The following is a 22,991-nucleotide window of genomic DNA, read 5'->3' as shown; positions in this document are numbered from 1 at the left end:
AACAGAATTCCTGAAGGTAATTAAGAGAAATTGAACTGGGCAGGAGAATGAACTGTGGTCATGGGTTACTTCTATCCCAACTAGACCAAGCCTCAGAGGCTTCACTGGCAGAAGGTTGAATCCAGCTAGGGAAATCCTTTGATAGGGGGCAGGGTAGTAAGTTAGAGTGTACACTAGTTTGGGAATCTATGGTTTAAGTTTAACCAGAGCTCTTTCACGAACTTCCTAACCAATTTAAGGGAACTCATTTCAGTGGGTTTTCAGTGAAAAGTTTGGAAAATTTGAACTTTAGAATCCCTTGCAGTTCCATCATCTAATCAAATCAGGCATATCTTTTTCTAAAAGAGGATTTTTTTCAATAGTGTGTATAAGGACACAATAATATGTATATAAGGACTAAAACCATAAACCTACCATTTTAAACTCCTGTTGGTATTTGTAGAATGGTTTGATATGTGTATGACATTGAATTCTACCTAAATATTTTAAAGTTTGACTTAAAGAGTTATTTGTGAAAGTGGACTTTCAAAACAAAGCACCAACTCAGTCATCTAATCGTCAGATTTTCAATAATCCAGACAAGTTATGGCAAAGTCCTGCAATTTCTATTCCAATATAACAAAGAAATGCTAATAAGTCTGCAACATTTGCCTATAACTACAGTCTTTTCTGCACATAAAGAGAAAGCAACACACCTTTCATTCCCTGAAATCAAAAGCCAACTATTAGCCAAGCTTGCCTGTTCATTCCTTGAGTATTGATTGCACATTATTATTGGTAGATATAATTAGTAACAACAGCTAATTTAAATGAATTTAAAGGACCCATTGTTGCAGGACTTCTCAGAACCTTTAATATCCTAACATAAACATAAAACTTTTCCAGAAAAGAGCACATGGTATTTCACATTTCTCAAACCTTTTCCCAGTGAACTATTCCTTCCTTTTATTTATGAGTTATTAAATAAGTGGTCACAGGGATCATATTTTAGAAAACACAATGTGGGAAATGCTGTTTCTATTAATTTTCTATTGAAGGGTCAAACAGACCCAATATTTATCTAATTGTTATGCTATCTCTGTCGGCAAAAAACATTTTTTATTTTATTGCAACTCAGAGCCAGTATTGGAGTAAGAAAAACTCTTAATTATGATCCAATTGTCTAATTTTATATTGATGTCCAGAAAGGTGCAGTAATGTGCTTAAGTGTCATGTAGTGAGTTTGAGGTGGGTCTAGGATTGGAGTGTAGAGCCTTTATTCCTTAGCCCAGTATTTTTTTTCCATTACACTTCACTGACTCCTCTTCCCATATCTGTCGTCGCTGATCTCAACAGAAGTGCTTATAAAGAACATATGAAGACACTAATAACAATCAGATGCATTTTAGGGTCTCCAAATAGAAGACCCTGCTGACAATTCAAATCCCATTTGTCCAAAACTGAGTTTGCTTCTTTCTTGTTATACGGCAGTGTATATGTAAGGAATAAGAACGTGGAGTTTGGAAACAACTCACTTAGATCTTCTTCAATATATTCAGTGATTCCCGCATCCTCGTCTTTGTTCATACTGACCCTTTAGACTGAATTGTTTTTCTCCCAGCCTCTCACATATTGAAATTAAATATCTTGAGATGGCATTAAAGCACATGTAATAAGTTCATGATGTATTTTTAATTAAATTTAATTAAACCAAACAGTTTCTATCTCCCCTTTCCCTCTCACGGCTGCTACTGGAGATCCAGTACTAGAAAGTATCCACGAGATTCCGGTGCCCTTCCCTTAAATTAATTTTAATTGGCCTAATTTTATCTAATTATCCATTAATAATATCCATTTGAGTAGTGGCACACTTCCAAACTGCACAAGATTTGGAACCATTTCTCCAAGATCTCTCTATTTATTAATGTTGCCTAGCTGACTGCTTAGAGACTATTCTCTGTTTCAGTCAGTAAATGTTTGTTGAGCACCTACTATGTCAGGTCATTGATGTGAGTGAAAGAAAAAGTCTTAATTTTTTTCAATATGGCATCATTTTTATTCTGCTTCACTTCTCATCTAGATTCTTCCTTTTACATTGTGTGCCAACCTATTTACCAAAAAAAGCTTCCCTATTCAGAGGGAGCCAGTTTTTACCAGGTAGACTAGGAGCCTGGATTTAGATGGGGTTTTAAACTCATGATGAGCAGCAGGAAGGCACTCTGTTTTGCTTAATGGAGCCACATAAATTGGGTATGACCACATTATGCCTTGGCAAATTAGTTCCTGTACTAGTGAAGAATGATTTTCTAGTAGGTTATATAATCAAGGAGTTGTCCAAACAGAAGGCACTGGTGAGGCAGCAAACCATCATACCCTGTGGTTCCAGGGTTCCACAAAATTCACTTACCTACTCACTTGGATTGTATCTACAGGACCATATTAAATCGAGTTGTCTTCAAAAGAAATGCCAAATTTCAAATCTGAAACAGGCTCTAGGCCTTGGGGGACAGAATGCCACAGCTGTTTTTATTTTTTTTTATTTCCTTTTGTTTTTTGGTTTTTTTTGCGGTACGCGGGCCTCTCACTGTTGTGGCCTCTCCCGTTGTGGAGCACAGGCTCCGGACGCGCAGGCTCAGCGGCCATGGCTCACGGGCCCAGCCGCTCCGCAGCATGTGGGATCTTCCCGGACCGGGGCACGAACCCGCGTCGCCTGCCTCGGCAGGCGGACTCTCAACCACTGCGCAACCAGGGAAGCCCCCACAGCTGTTTTTAGATAAGCAATGCCTTCCTCCTCTTTTCTACTCTTTGCCCATACCCCTCCATCTAACTCCTTGTTCTCATAGCCAGAGAAGTAAAGCAGAGGCTCTTGACAAATAATGTTCCAGAGGAGCCATCGCCTCTGAGATGCCTTTTATAGCTTTGGGCTTTGTACCAAGGCTGGGGAATATTTAAGACCTCAGAAATTCCACTTTTGCTCCATGGAGAAGAAAAAAAGAAAATTTTAAGTAAAAGGGCAGTTCTTTCTCATGGCTTGCAGGCTTCATTCACTGTGGTGGGTTAGAAATTGCCATTGAGCCAAAAGAGCATTTTCCAAAGTATATTCTGTACATGGATCAATAATTGTTATTATTAAAAATGTTTTTCAGGGTCAAACAGGTTTGGAGAATGAAGAGTTAAAGTCAAACTAGTGTTTTCGGTACAGGAAAATTAGCTACTTTAAAGTGCTCATGTCTCTGGTACATCTCTAAGAGGAATATAGAAAACGCTTAGTTTCCTAAACTTCTTTGGCCATGGAAACTTTATTTTATGCTGCTTCTCATGGGATTCCCACTATTCTATGGAGTACACTTTTGGAAATGCTGATCTATGAGAATAGATACATTATTTTCGGACATTGACGTTCCATATTCTTCCCCCAAAATAAAAATAGTGTAACTTTACTTTCCAAGGAAATCTGTTCTCTTTAAATGAAGAGTAGTCTATTTAATCACCATCATTGTATTAGCGATTTAGATGCTATTTATTCACTGGAGGAGTGGTTTCCGCTAACCAGCACACCCCTGCAACACAGGGATACAATTTTCTAGAGATGAGATGAGTGATGGGTGCTCATTTGTGGATTCAGAGCAATGCATGTTCTGTTGTCCCACTCAGTGACTGAACCACTGTCCAAGGTTACCTTATTTCTGTATTCTAAACAAGGCTCCCCAATCAGGTGTTTAGATTCCACGTCCATCTGGCTTATATGTGGGCTTCCACAAGAGCTTTTGTTTAAAAAAAAAAAAATGGTTAAAAGACATTTTGGAAACCACTGCCCTAAGTAGCTAAACTACTGAGACAGATCCAGGGGGATCAATTTGCTTTACATATGGAAGTGTATTCTTCTCCTATTCAAGGAGGATATGGATACAGAATCGGTATGAAACTGGCATAGAAGTGAAGCTTCTTGCCCAAAACTAAAGAAATAATAAAAGCAGAAGCCAAAATAAGAATCTCTTGGCTCCATAATTAGGACTCTTTGGGTAAAGAATAATCCTCCCTGCCTTACCAAATTCTGACCCTAATTCATCCCTTAAACAAAGCAACCAATATTTACTGACCATTTACTATGTTCCAGACTCTTTTCTAGGTTCTAGGGTTACAAGACTAAACAATGTCCTTGTTGTAGAGAAGAAATAGGAGAAATAACAAGAAGCAAGTAAATAATCTGATGTCAAAGTTAAGCTCTGTTCTGGTTTTCTTGGAGTCATCTTCCAGGTGTACCGTATGACTGATCACAAGTTCTCTGTCTCACCTGTTCCCATTACAATTTGAAAGTTTCTAAGTTGCATTTTTATCTCCATTAGCTACTGTTTGCCTGATTTTGTCCTTTTCTACCTGGGTCCAGGTTCAACTTACTAAGCTTAGAAAGTTAGAAAATTTCTAGCTTCTAAAAAACTGAATTAGAAAATTCCTGCCTATCAAAAATTCCACATTAGTCTTTCTCTAGATTCCACCCTGAAACCTACCCATCCTTTAATCATCTGTTCAGCTAATATTAGGCCTCATTTTGGGTTTTCCACAGCTGTTACTCTTAACTTTCTTCACTCTTTTTTCTCTTTTTTTGAAGAATCCTAGAGAAAGTGAATTACTTCATTCCTCATTCTGGTTCTACTCTTTTTTGCCTTGTTTATCTCCTTTAAATTCTTAAAGCCCTGTCTTTCTTCACAACTCTACCTATGCATTCTTTCTCCTATCTTCACAAATCACCATGAAACACCACAACAAAAATCCCGTGTGCTGCAGCTAAGACCCAGCACAGCCAAAATAAATAAATAAATAATAAATAAATATTTTTTAAAAAACATTTTTCTCAAAGAGAGGCATATCTACAAGGTACTGTTTAACCCTGGACAATTACAGTTGAAATTTTCTGACTAGAGGCAGGTGCAATACAGCCCAGATATACTATAAAGTTACACATGGGGACTTTGTTAAGAGTTCAAAATAATGCAAGACCATTTAAAATTACAGACCTGTTCAATTAATAGGAAAAAAGAAAGGACTTTGTTTCTTGGCTAAACCTCTCTGTCATTTCCAAGTGTTCAGTCTCAGATCTATTTTCATTCACCTTAGTTGTTCATGGTACAAATGTAAACGCGGTATGTGGGGCTTTGAAAGCCTGGACCTCCCCTTTCCTAGGCCAAGATGACTACACAGCTCCACTCACCTTAAGAGTGACAAGTCTCCCACCGTTTCTATTGCTCTGCATTGTAATGATACCGTTTAGTCAAAACCAAGCAACTGATACTTTATAAAATATCAAGTGACATCACATATGTGACATAGATAGAATAAGCCAATTAACTGCCTAATCGCCCCATATTCACCGTCATGGAGAAGCTGGCTTCTCACTGTGCTTAGCTCTCACATTTGGAATTAATGAGCAGGACTTTCATGGGAAGAACAGATCTGGTTTTTAATTCTTAACACCTGTAATGTTCCATACATCCTGCTTCTCTCAGGGAAGAAATCCTAGGACTATCATACTCAACAGACCCTTAGAAATTCATTGTATGTCTATGATTTCCTTCTTAAAAAGTAGGGGGCTTCCCTGGTCGCGCACTGGTTGAGAGACCGCCTGCCGATGCAGGGGATGCAGGTTCGTGCCCCGGTCCGGGAAGATCCCACATGCTGCAGAGCGGCTGGGCCCGTGAGCCATGGCCGCTGAGCCTGCGTGTCCAGAGCCTGTGCTCCGCAACGGGAGAGGCCACAACCCGCAAAAATAAATAAATAAATAAATAAAAAGTAGGATCTAACTAAGGAAAGCTGTACCAATTTCACAGGTATGTGAACACTTCAAAAGTCCTACCTTTCACATCAGGAAATAAGTCTCATCCAGTACACAGGTAATAATATTCCCAGTTAAGGGAGAAGAGCTCCTCCTCTTCCCCACTTCCCCTTGCTGAATTCCTTCATTATCTGTCCTTGTACCGAAGCTAGCTATCTAGGAGACAACTTTAATTTCTCCCTTTTTATTCCCCTCCATGATCATATTGGTGCTTGTTGCTAAAGGGGGCCCTGTATTACTACATTCCTAGCCAAGGGTTTTATGCATTTACTTAAAGTTTGGAGGCAATCACTGAAGGAAGATACAATTACACTCATTTTGGTATAGGAAATGGGTTGGAGGGATGGCGACTTGAAGTAGGGAAACTGGTCATGAGGCTGTTGCTAGGGTCCTGATGAGAAAGATGGAGCTCTGAACTGAGGTGGTGGAGAAGGGTGAACACTTTAACAAGATACCAAGGGCTGATAGAATGGGAGTCATAGAGACTAGATGTCAGGTATAAGGAAGTGGGTGGAATCAAGGACCATCCCTGGTTTCCTATTTGGACAGTTCATGGATAATTGTGGAAGTCACTGACATGGGAGTACAAGGAATCAAAAAGGGAAAAATAATACATTCAAGAGAGTTCTGTGCTTCCTAGAATTCATCAGACCACAAACCACCATTATTATCAAAAATAACAATCACGTGTGAGTGATTGTGTGCCGTGCCAGAGATTTATAGATAGCTAAAACATAATCCTTTTCTGAAAGAGGTTTCGCCTCAGGCCAGGTTGTTAAGTTGTGTACATACATAGATGAAAATGTGTGGCAGGCACACAAAGTGCCAAAAGGTGGTTTGGGTAATTTTCTAGGCACTCAAAACCTACTTTTCTACCCTTATTTTCACTTCCTGAGAAGCTCTCAGCTCCAGCTAAATTACAGTTTTGTATTCCTTATTCTTCGGCTACCCCTAAATTTTTCTATCTCCACATCTTGTTTTTAATCTGCTTTCTCTGCCTATGTAGGTCTTTGTTTCTTAAAACCCTATTCAGTTCTCAAATTTTAGGTCAAAATACAAATCCTTCTCTCGTTCCCCCAATCAGAAATGATCCTTTATAAAGCTCTGTATTTGTGCCATTTTATTGAACTTTTTACCCAGGCTGTATGATAGTTATTTTAGCACATGTCTTACATCATTCGTGTTGCTCCCTGCCCCCATCCCCCCCACCATGCTCAGTTTCTTGTACTGAAACCACATCTCATCCGTCTCACCCGTATTTGCATCCCTTGTAATGCCTCGGCTGTCAATACATGTATGTGTTTTCAACTTACTAGTGGGCTTGAAGTGTCAGAAACAAGGGGTAATGATCAGCATATAAGATGACACTTGAAAGTTATACTTTCCCAATTTCCTGGCATGCTAATATGTGAATTGAATACAGTTTACTCTTGGGGACAAGTATATTAGGCACTGTATGGTCAGGCCACTCAAGATGGTTGTTTTCTTGCTCTGTACATCTCCTGATCCACCAAGTCCTGCTTCTCTCACATGAATATCCAATCCCCTTAATTATAGGGCCTAATTAGTAACTGCCTACGTGCTCACCCCCTGCCCCAGCTGTTGATTTCCCTGGTAACTGAGCCAACATGACGTCAGTTCCCCTATAAATGGTAGCCTCTTTCTCTGCCTGCCCTGCCCCGCCCCACCCGGTAGTGAAGGACGCTACCACGGCTTGTCTGCCTGCTCGCCCTCTGTTGTAAACAGTGGGGTGTCGCTCCAGGACCTTTTGCTTAAGAGTCCCCGTCCAAAAAACCACTGAGTCTCTGTTGCTGTCTCCAGGCTCTTTGGTCCCAAGGCTGGGCAGCTATAAGGCTTGCAGGTCTGCGAAGTGCAGCCCAACCACTGGTGAGCCAACCAGGAGGCCGAAGAAACTCCCGTGAGTGCCGAGATGTCGGAAAATAAGGCTGGGGTATGGAAAGTTGCAGAGGTGATCCTGGGGAGGCCGTCCACTAGCATGTGGGGCTCTGTGGCAGCTGGCTACCATGGCAGATGCTTTTCTCTTCCGTCGTACTGATGACATCCTGTTAACCTTAGAGCCTTCTTCCGGTGTGAAAGTAGCAGCCCCGTGCTCGTGGCTCATCTGACTGCATGAGGATGGCTGGTGAATACAAAGTGTAAGAACTTGGCTTATCTATCAAGTACTTGGATGTTAGCTGGTCGGGTAAGACGAGCGTACCCCCGACCCACCACCCCTAAACAACTACAGACACAGGCTTTAGGGGTGTTACCTCGGGACAGGCTTGTCAGTTGGAGGTGGCCAGTTCACCAGAGGGTTTGGCTGGGGCATGTGGCAACGGCAGAATGTCCTTGGCTTCTGATTTAGCTGCGGAAGGGGGCAGAGCAACAGTATTGTTTCTTGGAACAGCTGTGTGCAGTCTACAGTGCGTTACAACAGGTGGAAGCCATTACTCGAGGTCTACAGAGTCATAGAGTAATGCAAAAAAACCCCACTTTAGGGGCTTCCCTGGTGACACAGTGGTTAAGAATTCACCTGCCAATGCAGGGGACACAGGTTCGAGCCCTGGTCCGGGAAGATCCCACATGCCGTGGAGCAACTAAGCCCGTGCGCCACAACTACTGAAGCCTGTGCACCTATAGCCCGTGCTCCGCAACAAGAGAAGGCACTGTGATGAGAAGCCCGGGCACCGCAATGAAGAGTAGCCCCCGCTCGCCGCAACCAGAGAAAAGCCTGCATGCAGCAATGAAGACCCAACGCGGCCAAAAAAACCCCTACTTTACTGGTCATGAAGTTCAGGAATGCGCCAATACAAATGCCGTACACTGACATTTCCCCCTGCCCTACAGCCCCTGTGCTGCTGGGCTAATTGAAAGGATGAAGGGACTACTCAGCAACTGACACAGAAAACTCTCTCTTCCAACATGAGGACATGTCCCAGGAGCAATCGTCCCAGTGCTGACGGCCTGTTAACCCAGAGGCAACTAGTCGACACAATCCAAGCTCAACTGTCGACCACCTAACGACTGCTGCCAAATGGTCGGTCAGGCCAATAACTTGCTTTTGCCCTTGACACAGGATCTACCCCCAGAGGAACACATCATAAATGACCCTAGGACTGGCAGGTAAGTCCCCAGTGGTTTGGGTTTGCTGCCTTGTGGGGAAGAGGATTAGAAAGGGATTTACAGATCTCACCTGTCTTCTACCCAGCCCCACCTAAAACTACTAAGGTAATTAATCCAGGCCCCCTACTGGAGAAAGGCACCATCATATTAACCCTGTGGTCCGTTGCTACAGGCCTCTCCAGTGTTGGGCACTGGCTGTGGGGACTGAGGATGGAGAGGTGGTGGGGTACTGCAGGCCAGGACGAAAACCACATGCAGGGGCAATGTGATCTCAGCGTGCTCTTACTGCTTATATTTTGCTTAATAGTCATGATCTCCCCTGTGTTGTGCCTGTTAAACATCTTGCCTTCCCTCCTTAGTCTAAGTGGAGGGAATCTGTGGACTGGGTGACAGTGGTGGCCTCACTGTGAAATGAGTTTGATTGGGTCCCTGTCGCGAGAGGACATTTTCATCCTCATCTGGACTTCCATGAAAAATTGACCTGATAAGCGCCTGGCTCCAAAGTTTGCCCACCTCTTGGACTCGTGATACTCTTAAGCCTCTGGTGTCTGTATTGCATGTGTGGTATTTGGTTGGAGTGTGCCTCTGTGTTCCTGACCCCAGGGATATCACGGAAAAGGGGCGGATCAAGATTGTAAGGCTCCTGCAGGGTGTGTAGGAGTGGAGTGTATCGTCAGGCCATTCAAGATGGCTGCTCTCTTGCTCTCTGTACATCCCCTGCTCGAGCAGGCTCTGCTTCTCTCAGGTGACTCTCCAATCCTCTTAATTATAGAGCTTAAGTAGTACCTGCCTATGTGTTTGCTCCCTGCCCCAGCTGCTGGTTCCCCTGGTAACTGAGCCAACCTGATATCAATTCCCCTTATAAATGGTAGCCGCCTCCTCCAAGTTGCAAAGCTTGCTGTCATGTCCTGCCTGCCATCTGCTGTAAGACGTGGGCTATTGCTCCAGGACCTTTTGCTTAAGATAGGTTTACCCCTCTCCAGCAAACCATGGATGTTTCCACCGCTGTCTCCAGGCCATTTCTTTGGTCTCAAGGCTCGCAGGCCTGCAAGGTGCAGCCCAACAGGCGTACAGTGTAGATACTAACTGAAACCTAGCAGAATATGTAAAACCTAAAAGTGGTGCAATGAGTAGAGTGTTAGATGCAATGATAACCATTCACCCCTAGTTGAAATCGTTTTCACACAAATCCCGCTGATGAAATGTATATATTTAAAATTTCACTCCTTTATTTTTCCTTGTGTAAAATTACCTGCAGAGTAACAAAGAACTCTTATTTGTGACAAAGCAGCCTGTTTCTGACTGTTGTGCTCTTGAGTAGGACTGGTGACCTCTTAGGGAACAAACAAGCCTTACTATGGAATAAATTTATTTTTAATAGCAACTTGACGCTTGAAGAATTTGTAGGAAAGAAAAATACTCAAGGCTGCAAGTAAGACTGCGTAAATAAAAGTTGGCTTTTGATTACCTGGAAGGCATAGCTATTAATCCTTTACAAAGCACAGATTTTATTCATGTCCATTGAGGTGACTTTTGTGGATGTTTCCATTGAAAATTTTCAGCAGTTCTTCTGATGCCATGTGTTAACTGAAGTCCACACTGATTGCTCTTGATTTCTCAGAATCTTTTATGTCCTGATATGTAAAGGGGGCTCCAGAATTTCTTAAGGGGAGAACTTTAGACAACAACCAGACAAGTCTTCCTGGCTGAGAGGAAGGGCAATGGAACATGCTGCTGCATTTGCCTCACAAGCTTACTGTACTTACGTGGGTTGTATTTAGGGTGTCTTTGGGCATTGATCTTCTTCAAGTCAAATAGACAAGAAAAAAAGGCCACAGTCAATATTAGAGCTGTATTAATTTAAATGTCTTTGTTACTTTTATATTTTTCTAGGTCTTAGAAGACCGTCTTCAAAAGCCCAAGATGAGGTTCACACTTACACGCTGGTGCTTGACCCTCTTCTTCTTTCTGAATGTAAGTGAAACAAAGTTATTTTAAGCTATGTTAATCAAGAATGCTGAAGTAGTATGATTATGATTGGGCATTTGCAAGGGTAGACATTGTTCTCCAAAAACCAAACTATAATTTTCTTTAATGTTTTGTTAACAAATCTCCTCTTAATATTATTCAAGGAAAACTATTACTAACATTTCATACATGTTAACTTAATTTTAAGGGAATTTACATTTTGTAATGTTATACGTCAAGGTTTATGGGAATGATTGCTAATGTAGCCCTTCTGTACCTGTTTGAATGAGGATAGTTCATTTTATTATCTAAGACTGTCATGTTATTTTAATCTTCAGATAAAGTACAGTATAATTTGCTAAAAGTAATCCAGTACTTGGAAATGTAGGTACCTTCATGCTCTTCGAAATAAATTTTAAACAAGAATATTGTAGAAACTACTGGAATGTTTTATTTCATCTGTAAATGTCTAAGCCTTATGTCATATTCTATAGATGCAGAAATATTGGTATATTCTATTCATACTGATATTATTCATCTCAAATGAAATCCTATGTGATCAACTATGTAAATATTTTTAAATTTCATAAAGCATATAACTAGACATAGATAGAAGAAATCATAAAGTAACTACTAGATAATAAGAAAGTTTGAGTATTATCCAGTCACCGTTTTGTGGTTTTTGTTTCTTTTACAAAGAGTATATAACTTTTGGTATGTTTAAAAAAAAAAAAGTCACTTTTCTCAAAACTCTTACCTAATACATTTTAAAATTCAAAGACCGAAAGAATTTCATATAGTTGCATGAGCACGACAGGTGTCTTATGGTTTGTGGGCATTTTTTTTTTTTTACTAGCAAACATTGCATAGGGTACTTAAATGGCTTTGTGCTCTCTTCACTGTAACATAAATTTTGCTTCTGGATTACCTATTGGATTTGGAGGATTTGTCCATAAAAAATTTCATACATCAGTTTCCTTCTAAAACACTCGTTATGTTCCACATTGATGCTCTCTAGAGAAAAGGAAATTTTTAAACGACGTTGACCTTAATTATTCTAAAATGTCACTTCTTGGATACATTACTAACCACTACCAATATATTTTTGAATTCTACTGACCTGATTTCCAAATGGCCTTTAAAAACTATCAGTTTGTGTCACCGCATTCCATTAGCCTCATCTACTTTTACCAAAACTACCCACTCACTTTCTCTTCTTACCTGCAGTAATACAATAGGCTTAGAACAATGCTTGGCACTTAGTGCTAAAAAGATGGTAGTGATGACAATGACAACAATGATGAAGACATAATGCTTCTCAGAAGAACCTACTTTATGTTGTTGTTGTTCACTTAGCTGTATTCCCCTATTTGTGTTGAGTTTATGATAATATACGGCAGTTTTGTTTATATAATGCTCAGGTAGAAAGTACATAGGACACCAACCAGGCATCTGATCCTACCTGGAAAAAGCAGGGCTAACACTTTACAAAGCTCTATTTTATCCTTTGTTATTTTGAAAGGTATGAGTAACTGAAAGCTACAAGTAATCTGAACGTAGACATTATCATTATTAAGAATGGTGACATGGAAAGTTGTTTACATCAGCTTGTGGATTCTGGATTCATAGTCCTGTTAGAGCAGTTCTGTCTGTGGCAATCAATAGGAATGTCTCCCTTCAACCCGGTAGCATGGATCCCACATTCAGTAGGTTTGGACCATTCCTCAAAGTTCTACACAGAACAGCTCTCTACTTGTTCTGTCTCTGTACTTCTAGAAACCACCTGTAACACACAAGGAGGCTGATTGTCTTAATCAAAGTAGGAATTGCTTAAACACACGGCCATTCAAATAGATTGCTTTACCTCTGGACCCCATGATTAGTGTGGATGAAACTTTCTAGAATGTGAGCTCCATGAGGGCAGGGACCTTGCCAGTTTTGTTCATTGCTGAATCTTCAGAACCTAGAACAGTGCCTGGCATGTGGGAGGCACTCAAAATATTAACTGAAAGAACAGTGATGTTTCGGCTGCGGACTACAGCTGTCAGTGGCAGCTTGGTGGTCGTATGTGTGGCGCCATCTACTGGAACCTTTAGGAGTGACATCACATATACGGTGGCTAAACTGCTACGTAGGACAACAATTAAGAGGTGGTTTTTGTTTGATTTTGGAAGAATCATGCAAGATGGCTTGAATGCAAAACTTTGCATTTCAGTCTTTATTCAGAAAAGCAACATGCCCTTAATGTCTCATTTCTATCTTCATGGGAGCATAAAATTATATATTTACATTCCACAAATACATAGAATAAACATAACACTTATGATAAGCTGAATATTGTTTTTCACATTGCTTGGTGGTTTAATCACTACTACTTCTGTTTTACCCCTTTACTGCTGAAAATTATACCACCTCACTAGCTATTTTTAACTGTGTGAAATAATTAGCATAAAGTTAATCAATGAACTTTATGAAATTTACATGTTAAGCAGTAGTAATTCCATGATCAGAATTATATAGATGTAATGGCTATATATTTATATCTACATATATCTGTATGTTATATGCATAACAGAATGCCTCAGTGTATATGTTATTTTCCGAAGAAAATCACTGAAACATTCAGCTACCACTGGAAAAATTGCATCGTCAATGCTCAAACATGAACCAGACCAGGAGTGGCCTCAGATTATTATGGTTCTTCTAAGGGCAGGAGTTCTGATTCCTCGTTCCCTCAGTGTTGAAACAATCTCTGCTGAACCAGGTTACAGGAAGTTCACTGGAGTTGTTTCAACATTGGAGGAACGATAAGATCGATGCTACTGTCGTCTACGTGAACTACACCTACTTTTTGAGATGGTCATATCTCCGCTATTACTGGTGGTAAAACTGCATTAAACCAAATAATGTTGTCATTGAAAATACAGGTATAGGGTTTCCAGTTGGCTATTCTTGCACATACTGCCTCCCCATGGCCTCCATGAATTTCCAACTAACAAAGGAACATTTAATTGGTTGCTTAGTCCGTTTAAAAGTAGAATTCAGAATGTTACTTCTGGAAAGAGTGTCAAGCAAAGTAGTTCCTAATGTCTAAAATATCTAATAAGTGACAGAAAAGATTTATATATAACATCATAATACATCTTCTAATTTGATTTGAAGATGGTGGGGAAATGACCCAGAAATAATATCAAATGATGATTTTCATATCAACTCAAGATTCTAAGAATAGAGCCACAAAGAATCAAATAGATGCATAAGCTGAACCAATCATTTGTATCTTATTGTGAGGACACTGTAATCAATTAAAGATCATGGTTACATGATCTGTAGTCAAATTATTAAAACACACATTCATACAAATGTAGGCTAATAAAATCCAAAAAGAAGCCTTTACATGAAATGTCTTCAAAATACTTTTCCTTACTCCCAAACCATCTCTCAATTCCTAACGGAATATCTGAGCATTTAACGATTAATAATTCTTTACCTTTCACAGTTTCTGGTGTCTGGAAATATTTATAGTGTTGGTCTTTCTTGCTGGACTGTAAGTTCCACGAGGGCAGGATCTGTGCTTGTTTTACTCAGCACCGTATCCTCAGCCTCTAGCTCGATACTTGGCTCATCAAGTTCAATGACTATTTGCTGACTGACTGATCTTAAAACCAGTGGGAAAGGGGTCATATTACAACATAATGTTGTTCAGCTACATTGGTAAAGGATTTGTACACCTTTAATAACCTTTGTCAGTTCATTAATTTCTTGTCACAAATTCTAGAGGCATTAAAATTAGAAATAATCCTAACACTTAGTGTCAAATATATTCACAATAAGTATTCATCTACAGTTATAACAGTAACGTTATAACAATAAGTATTCACCTTCTTCTGTTTGCAAGTGATTTCTACTCAGATGACTTGCTGGCACCCCCAGATCTAGTCCAAAAGAGAACTTACCTTCTCCTCCGAGTAAGGTTTTCCTTTCTTAATGTCTTCTCTTTCTCAAGATGCTACCTTTTTTTTTTTTTCTAGCTGTATAGGCTAAAATATCTGGGCTATTTGACTCTTACTGTTCTCCATTCCTTATATTCAAATATACCTCGGTGCTTTTATTACTTGAGAAAGTGCTGAGTTGCTCTCTCTTGTTCCATCTTAAGGTGATCTAGTCCATGCCTTCAGCTGCCTGGCTGGCCTCCCCAGCACTAATCTGTGGACATCTGATGCCTACCACATGAATTTTATTAACATTCTCCTTTCGCAACCTTCACTGATCAAAAAACTGCAAGACAGCTTTATTTCATCATGTTTTTAAAATATTTGCTAAAATATATTGAGCCTTTCATGTCCCAGACGTTTTGTATTCGTTCTCACAGGGCGCTGTATTATCTGATTTTCCTTGATTTCATATCTTACCCTCAGTATGGTTTCAGTACAGTGTTTCACACATACCATTTCCTTCCTCTGGACTTACCTGCATACCTTTCCTACCATCCACAAAGCCTTCCCTCTCCTCTCTGCCTATGTGATGGTACATATACTCAAGATCCAATTCAAATTCTACCTTGTATCTGTAGTCATTCCCAACTATTCTTCCCCCATGCTCTCTCTCTACTCTGAATTTTTATTGTTTAGTACTCTGTACAGTTTAGCCTTTAGTGATAGGCTGTCTCATAGGACAGGATGCTCTGTCTACACAATGAGATACACTGGAAAACAGTGAGGCTCTACCAGGAATATCCTGGGGTATACAGGTCAACTTAATAAAAGATGTTTATTTTAGAGACTGTGGAGAATAGAGAAAGGTACATAACACTATTTCTGCTATCAGTACATTGGGGAAACTTCAGTCTTAGAATAATTTAAACAGAATAAGGCCAATTAAAAGTGTTTCAACAGGTGTAATAGAAAGCAAGGAGAATTTCTAACTTCAGAAAAAGTCAATGCAGGCTGAAGCTTGCAAGTCTTCTCCAAAGAACTCTATACAGAACATGGATATAAAAAATCAGATTCAAGCACTACTAAAAACATCAGAGCCACAAAAGAAATTGAAATCTATCTAAACACAACTTAGGACAATTTGTCAGACATTCATCTTTTCAGATACATACACACACAACTTAGATTAATGGGACCTATGATGGTAGTGAAAACTAACAGACTGGCAAACCTAATGTCAGTCTGTACTGAAAATTCAAAAGCTCTAAGAGAAATATTTAAGATTTACATTGATTTTCAGCAGTGAAAATGATACCTTGTATAGGTCATCGGCTGATGAAACCAATTTAAAGAGATTAAGGCCAATTACCTACAGCAGGCTATTTCAGAAGAACAGATTTTATTTGTTCTATGGAATAAATGGGGTAAATTTTTGGCAGTGTGTGCAATCTAAGTACAAACAAATCAGCTGAAAGGATCCAATTAAAACGTATTTATTGCACTAATATAGCTACTTTAAATGACATGATTCGTGATTCTTAGGAGTTCCAAACAAAGCAAAGTTGATTTAATATATTTTGGAAATCAGGTTATTTGCTTTGTTTACTTCTAAACTTTGCACTGATAAAATTAAAACAATCTTGTGAAGAGGTGCATGAGTTCGGGTGCTATACATTTTCAAGAGTGAACAGAATGAAGGCAAATAGGAAAATTTTAGGTAGAATTTATAGATGAAATGTAAATACACTTTCTAATTATAAAGCAAAAATATTCCACATGGAGACCATGCATAATTGTTGCTTACAGAAGGAAAAATAAACGTTTTCATATTTTTTGATTGTTTCATTATGTATTCACCCATCTCTACTCCCCATAAGTAACTCAGTTTCCTTTCTAATACAGCGCCCAATTCCGGTTCTTCCTGCCACTTCAGAGGGGACCCACCCTCCAACAATAGAGCCGGAGCCATTTCTCTACCTTTTAGGAAAGCAGAGACTGTTGGAGGCACAGCACAGATGCTATGACCGAATGCAAAAGTTACCCCCATACCAAGGAGAAGGTAAAAAGAAAGATGTATGTGAATGTGTGTTTCAAACAGCAGGAAAGGCTTATTTTCTTCCGTGGGTAAATATGTGTTGACTAATTTTAATTTAATATGCCAATAGTTTTAACAGTGGCTTTCATACCGTGGTATGTTTGAGTATTTCATACAGCAGACATGCCTAGTTTCTTTGCTCAAGTTCACCTGACTGCTTTTTGGCGAATATCTGCATTTACGACAAAATTACTACACATAGCCCAGTATTCACCCATGGCGAGCAGGAACAATATAGGACTACGTGAGGGAAGGAAGTAGAGAATAACAGGAGAGTTGGAAAATAGTGGGCAGAGAATTAGCCTGAGGCAGAGCCTATCAAAACTGTCTTGCTTGGGTTAATTAGGTAGTATCTTCCCTTACCTGTCAACTGGGTGGCAACTCATGCTAATCCTTCTCCTTTTCTACCCCCAGTTCCCAGAGGAATTAGAAAAAGATATCTCCTGGGCAGACGTTGTTTATCACCTTCTCTAGAATGCTCTGTGTGACTGCCCAACTATTCTTAGTGCCAAGCATATTCTATTAGCTACAGAGGGCCCGGGGAAAACAAAAGAGAGGATGTGATGACCAAGCATTGCTACATTCATTTAAATTCTCTCCCCTGACCCCTAAAGCACTTGAAAAGACCCAACAAGATCTTTTACACCCTACTGTATTCTAAGACAACACACTGCTTCCTAGGGGGAAAATCAGTTGAATATTCTCTATTTACTACACATGGTTTGCCATCAAACAGTTAAGGTTTTAATTTGTAGTTCCTATTTTTAGCATTTTCCTTCAAACAAAAAAGTGAGTCAATTGAAAGACACATGTCATTCTTCTGTCTGCAGCGGTTTCAGTGTTTAAGAACCCGAAAAGGCATTATATGTAACTGCCCGAACAAACCCTTTCTCTGAAGCTAAGTGAAAAAACAGAAACACAAAATTGATACTTTTAGAAACCGAGTGAGTGCAGTCTCCTTTGCTTTGGTCTTAGTCATCTTGGGAGGATGAACTTTTGTGCTACGATCATTATTTTAAACTTTTTTTATTTTGAGAACTGCCTTCAAAGCCTGAAGCTCATTCTTTTGAATAGCTTTAAGTTTTAGGGTAGATTTAATTTTTTTCAAAGAAAAAATATTCCTTTATTTGAAATTGAGAATTTACACCAGGCTTCTATGCAATGAAACACCTTAAATGCAGTTATTCTTTCACCTAATCCTCTCGGTCCATCTCCCATACATTTACTACACATTTCCACTTGGCCATTTTGCAGGTACAATATTTTCAAATCCCACCATTACCTTACTCATAAACTCATCCCTCCTGGATACTCACTTCGGTATGTGACACCGCCACTGAGCCATTTACTCAGGATTAATATTTATTTAATTTTTTTACATCTTTATTGGAGTATAATTGCTTTACAATAGTGTGCTAGTTTCTGCTTTATAACAAAGTGAATCAGTTATACATATACATATGTTCCCATCTCTCTTCCCTCTTGAGTCTCCCTCCCTCCCACCCTCCCTATCCCACCCCTCTAGGTGGTCACAGAGCACCGAGCTGATCTCCCTGTGCTATGCAGCTGCTTCCCACTAGCTATCTATTTTACGTTTGGTAGTACATATAAGTCCATGCCACTCTCTCGCTTTGTCACAGCTTACCCTTCCCCCTCCCCATATCCGCAAGTCCGTTCTCTAGTAGGTCTGTGTCTTTATTCCTGTCTTAGCCCTAGGTTCTTCATGACATATTTTTTTTCTTAAATTCCATATATATGTGTTAGCATACGGTATTTGTCTTTCTCTTTCTGACTTCACTCTGTATGACAGACTCTAGGTCTATCCACCTCATTACAAATAGCTCAATTTCATTTTTTTAATGGCTGAGTAATATTCCATTGTATATGTGTGCCACATCTTCTTTATCCATTCATCTGATGATGGGCACTTAGGTTGTTTCCATCTCAGGGCTATTGTAAATAGTGCTGCAATGAACATTTTGGTACATGACTCTTTTTGAATTATGGTTTTCTCAGGGTATATGCCCAGTAGTGGGATCTTTTTTCTTTTGCCCTACCCAGGTACGTGGGGGGTTTCTTGCCTTTTGGGAAGTGTGAGGTCTTCTGCCAGTGTTCAGTAGGTGTTCTGTAGGAGTTGTTCCACGTGTAGATGTATTTCTGGTGTATCTGCTAGTGTTGGAGGGTCTCCTGCAGATCTGGGGGGAGGCTGTGGCTCACCACGGGGACAGGGGCAGTGGAAGTTCTGGGAAGTACTCCTTGGCTTGAGCCCTCCTGGAGTCGGCCATTATCCCCACCCTCAGGATTAATATTTATGAGTCATCCTTGTATTTTCCTGTTTTACATCCACACCTCATTAATTACATTTCATTAATATTCCTAAATACACTAATAGTGCCTTATTTTAGACATTTAATATCTCTTACCTGGACTGTTACAATAGTCACCTAGTTTGTCTCTCTTTTTAATCTTATCCTTAAAAGCCTTCTTATTCTCACTAAAATCTAGATTTGTTCATGTCATTCCCAATGGTTCCACCTTGCCTACGGGAAAAAAAAAAAAACCAGACTCCTTAGGATGGCATTTAAGACACCTCATGATCTGACCCCAGCCTCACACTAATATCAATAAGAAGGTGTATGAAAAAATAGATACTTTTACAATTGCACTAAAAGTTTCCCCCTTCAAGAGTAGATTTAATTTTTGAAAGCAGTGGGAAACCACTTGGAGCCAATGTTGAAGAATACATAAAGTGATCAAACTAAGCATTATTTTAGTCAGTAATGGTGTGATTCTAAACTAATAAGACTGTTTTTATATGTAGGCCATTAACTGGCTGCAAATGCATCTCCTAAACAAGTGCATCACCCTTGGATTAACAATAGAACTACCTAAGGCAACCCCTTTGAAGGTTAATGGTTAGTAGGCTACAAATGTTCCAAAGCCTTTTATCCCGGGGTAATATTGCATATACTTTCACAAGACTTTTTTCATAGCATTTCTGGAGATATTTTAAAGGAAAGATTTTGGAGGAAATATTCCATACGGATGACAAATATGCCTTTTGAGGAACAAATGGAGAATGTCCTACAAAAGGAAAAAAAGGAAATTCCTTAGTACTTGGAAAAGTTAATACCTTTATTTTGTTGCTGCTGCTGCTACTGTTGTTTTAATATTTCCATGTCCAAGTGGAGGGTCCCAGAATAACTGCCTATGCACTGTTAAATCCTGCTGAGGATTCTACAGTTTTTGACAAGTGTAATATTTCTTTCTAAATGGCCAGGTCTGTATTGCAACCGTACCTGGGATGGATGGTCCTGCTGGGATGACACACCGGCTGGAGTGCTCGCCCAACAGCACTGCCCAGATTATTTTCCGGACTTTGATGTAGCAGGTAGAGTAGTTATTTTTATTGTATATTTTGCTATGAATCTTTTAGTGTTTTTCTAGTTCTGAAAAGAAAATCAGATACAAAATATACTACCAAGTCATATTCTATGCAGTTTAGCACATTCTGAAGAATTTCCATAAATGAAATATTACCCGGTTGTCTAAGATTGCAAGCTGCCCTTATTTTTTAAGTCACATTGCTGATCAGTTATGCCCCTTAGTCATAAATTATATTAAATGTTAGATAAAAATGAAAATTTTATATATTTTAAATATTTAATATTAAATTTTAATAAAAAAGTAATATTTCTAAAACTGACCAGTTTTATTTAAATGTGTAGTTTTTAAAATTTTTCAGTTGTCTCACATTTGATGACTTATGCAAATGCTTGATGTAGAGTTTGTGCGTACTGGGCTGGTAGAACAAGCATAATGGAAATTTGATGTAACCTTGAAAATTGTATAAAACTGTCATGTGTAGGGAAGATAAATTAGAAAGTGGTAACTCTAGACATTTACCAGATTTCTGCTCCAACAGTAGATTCTTAAAATATGCTCAGTAAATAAGACCAGTTAAATTAAAATGGATTGTAGTAACCCAGCTGTGTGCCCAGCCCAACATGAACAGCCAACAGATGTGTGTTAAGTGAATTTGGTGTTACTTTTATAACTAAAGTTAATTAGTAACATGGGAATATTTTCATTGACTATCATTTTTTAACTTTCCAAAACATTTTCATATATAGTATCTCATTTTATACTCACATAATATTTGACATAAAACCACAAGTGAACCCAAGTCTCCTGAGCTCTTACCTATCCCTTTCTTTCTAAGTAAGGGCAACAGTCTTGGAAAAGCATTTGAGAAATAATATTTCTAAATCACCGTACAAACTTATGCAGGTTGAAGTACTTTCAGAACTTTCAAGGGGGAACATCGTTTTCCTTCAGGCCTCAGTCTAGCCTCACTGTTATGGTTAGAAGTTGGGCGGCGATGCTTAGGCAGGAGTACCAGGTGCCCAGTGAAGTGAGAAGCTAGGGGCCGAAGTTATGCGTCTTAGTATTGTCATCTATCCAAATAGAATGGAAGTCTGGAATCCAAGATGCTCAGTGGTGAGTGGTCGGGAGCCAAGGCAAAGGGATGTGTGAAAAGTAGGTATGAGGTTGTTCAACGGCCTCAATCCAGAGATCAGGCACTTGGGGCTGGGAAATGGGATTGGATAGCTGCTAGTAGTAAGTGATTCTCAACTTGGCTGGGAAGCTGGAGAGCTTTAAAAAATAATCCTGATCCCTGGTCCCATCCCAGATATTCTGATTTAGTTAGTTTGGAGTGCAACCTGGACATCAAGATGTTTAAATGTTCTTGTGACTAAATTGTGCAGCCAAGATGAAACTGTGTTAAACAATAAAGTCCAGATAAGCAAGTGGCTGGGACCAGCAAAGCCCAGCCAGTGCACTCAGTAGCTCTTCCAGTAGGAGGCAGAGCACATCATCCGATGAGACTGATACAGGCCATAGAGGAAAGGGTCCCGGAGGAATGAAAGGCAGTAGCTGCCCAGCTCCAGGAACTGTAGGTACCAGGGCCAGAAAAGTTCCGTTCTAGGAGACTGGATAGAAAATCTGTCCCATTGAAATAAACCTGGGATTAAGATACTTAAAAAGGAATATAATCTTCATTACAAAGGAGACCCTGATGCTGGAACTAAGTGGGTCCAGCTACAGACACACTGCATAAGTCCCTGTTAAGGGGTGAGATTTGTTCCTGAGAGTACAGCAAGCCTGAGCCTGTAGGAAGCGTTCAGATGGCTCTAGATGTTGAAACTAGAGCCACTAGTTGACTGGTGTGGGGACTGAGCTCCCAGAACACAGGTCATTCCACTTCAAGCTCCGTATCTCTTCTAATAAGATGTGGAATAACAGAGCACAGTAACCCCGCCGCACCTCATGGTGCTCATCTTCTTCTTCCTTCAGTGACCTCTAGGGAATAGGGCCGGGGAGAGAGTTAGAACACCCAGTTACAGGAAGGGGATGCCAGGGTCCTGACAAGAGAGGATCTTCTTTGAATTATCTGGTCTGGACTAGAGGTAGCATTTTGAAGAGAAGACTCAGTGTTTGTTTTTTGCTTAAGAGGTTATGGAAAAATCAACCTCCTCTTTCAGATTTTTCCAAGACTTGTTGGGTCAGACTTTCTACCACATTTCAGGGTTAACCAGCCCATCTGGTTACCCACACTTATTGTCTGTGAATGATGAGAGGTTATTTCCCGCAGACTGAAAGTGAGGACATGAGTTAAAATGGAAAAGAGCAGTCATACAATAAAATTTATGCAAGAAAGTTTCTGGAATCCAGATTAGAGCAATTAGTCTAGCCCTGAGACAATGTTTGGGAGATGCTTTTTGTGCTTCCTTCAAGAATGAGATACAAAGTGCGACCCCAGTGAGAAGAGATAATGGAAATGGGATTGCAGTGGGGCACTTTTAAAACCAGCTCAGGCCAGCCACTTCTAGGAATCCTCATTTTGTTGGAAGAGTTGGGATGTGAAGAGAGAAAGGGCTTAGTGCTATGCCCTGCTCAGCACTACCTTCCTGTAAACTCTAACCAAATGCTATTTGATAGTAGTCCCCCAGGTCTTTATCGACTGTTCCCAATAAATGATGCTTCATTAATCTTGATC

At 39.8% G+C, this 22,991-nt stretch overlaps 1 protein-coding gene across 2 annotated transcripts in view; it reads left to right on the top strand.

Annotated features, from left to right (window-relative positions):
• CALCR (calcitonin receptor) overlaps positions 1-22,991 on the top strand; it is a 150,196-nt gene that overhangs the window by 71,716 nt on the left and 55,489 nt on the right. The window contains exons 1-4 of one of the 2 annotated variants that reach the window (XM_060304600.1): positions 7,547-8,932; positions 10,826-10,906; positions 16,738-16,894; positions 20,211-20,321. In XM_060304600.1, coding sequence (XP_060160583.1) covers positions 10,856-10,906; positions 16,738-16,894; positions 20,211-20,321 — 319 coding nt within the window. In that variant the 5' untranslated portion in view covers positions 7,547-8,932; positions 10,826-10,855. Of the gene's footprint in view, positions 1-7,546; positions 8,933-10,825; positions 10,907-16,737; positions 16,895-20,210; positions 20,322-22,991 lie in introns of those variants that run through there. The other variant, XM_030857260.2, reaches the window with a different exon arrangement.

This window comes from Globicephala melas, chromosome 9 (assembly GCF_963455315.2).
Source record: "Globicephala melas chromosome 9, mGloMel1.2, whole genome shotgun sequence".
Lineage (NCBI taxonomy): Eukaryota > Metazoa > Chordata > Mammalia > Artiodactyla > Delphinidae > Globicephala > Globicephala melas.
Note: the sequence above shows the minus strand (reverse complement) of the source record. Positions and strands in the feature narration are given on the sequence as shown.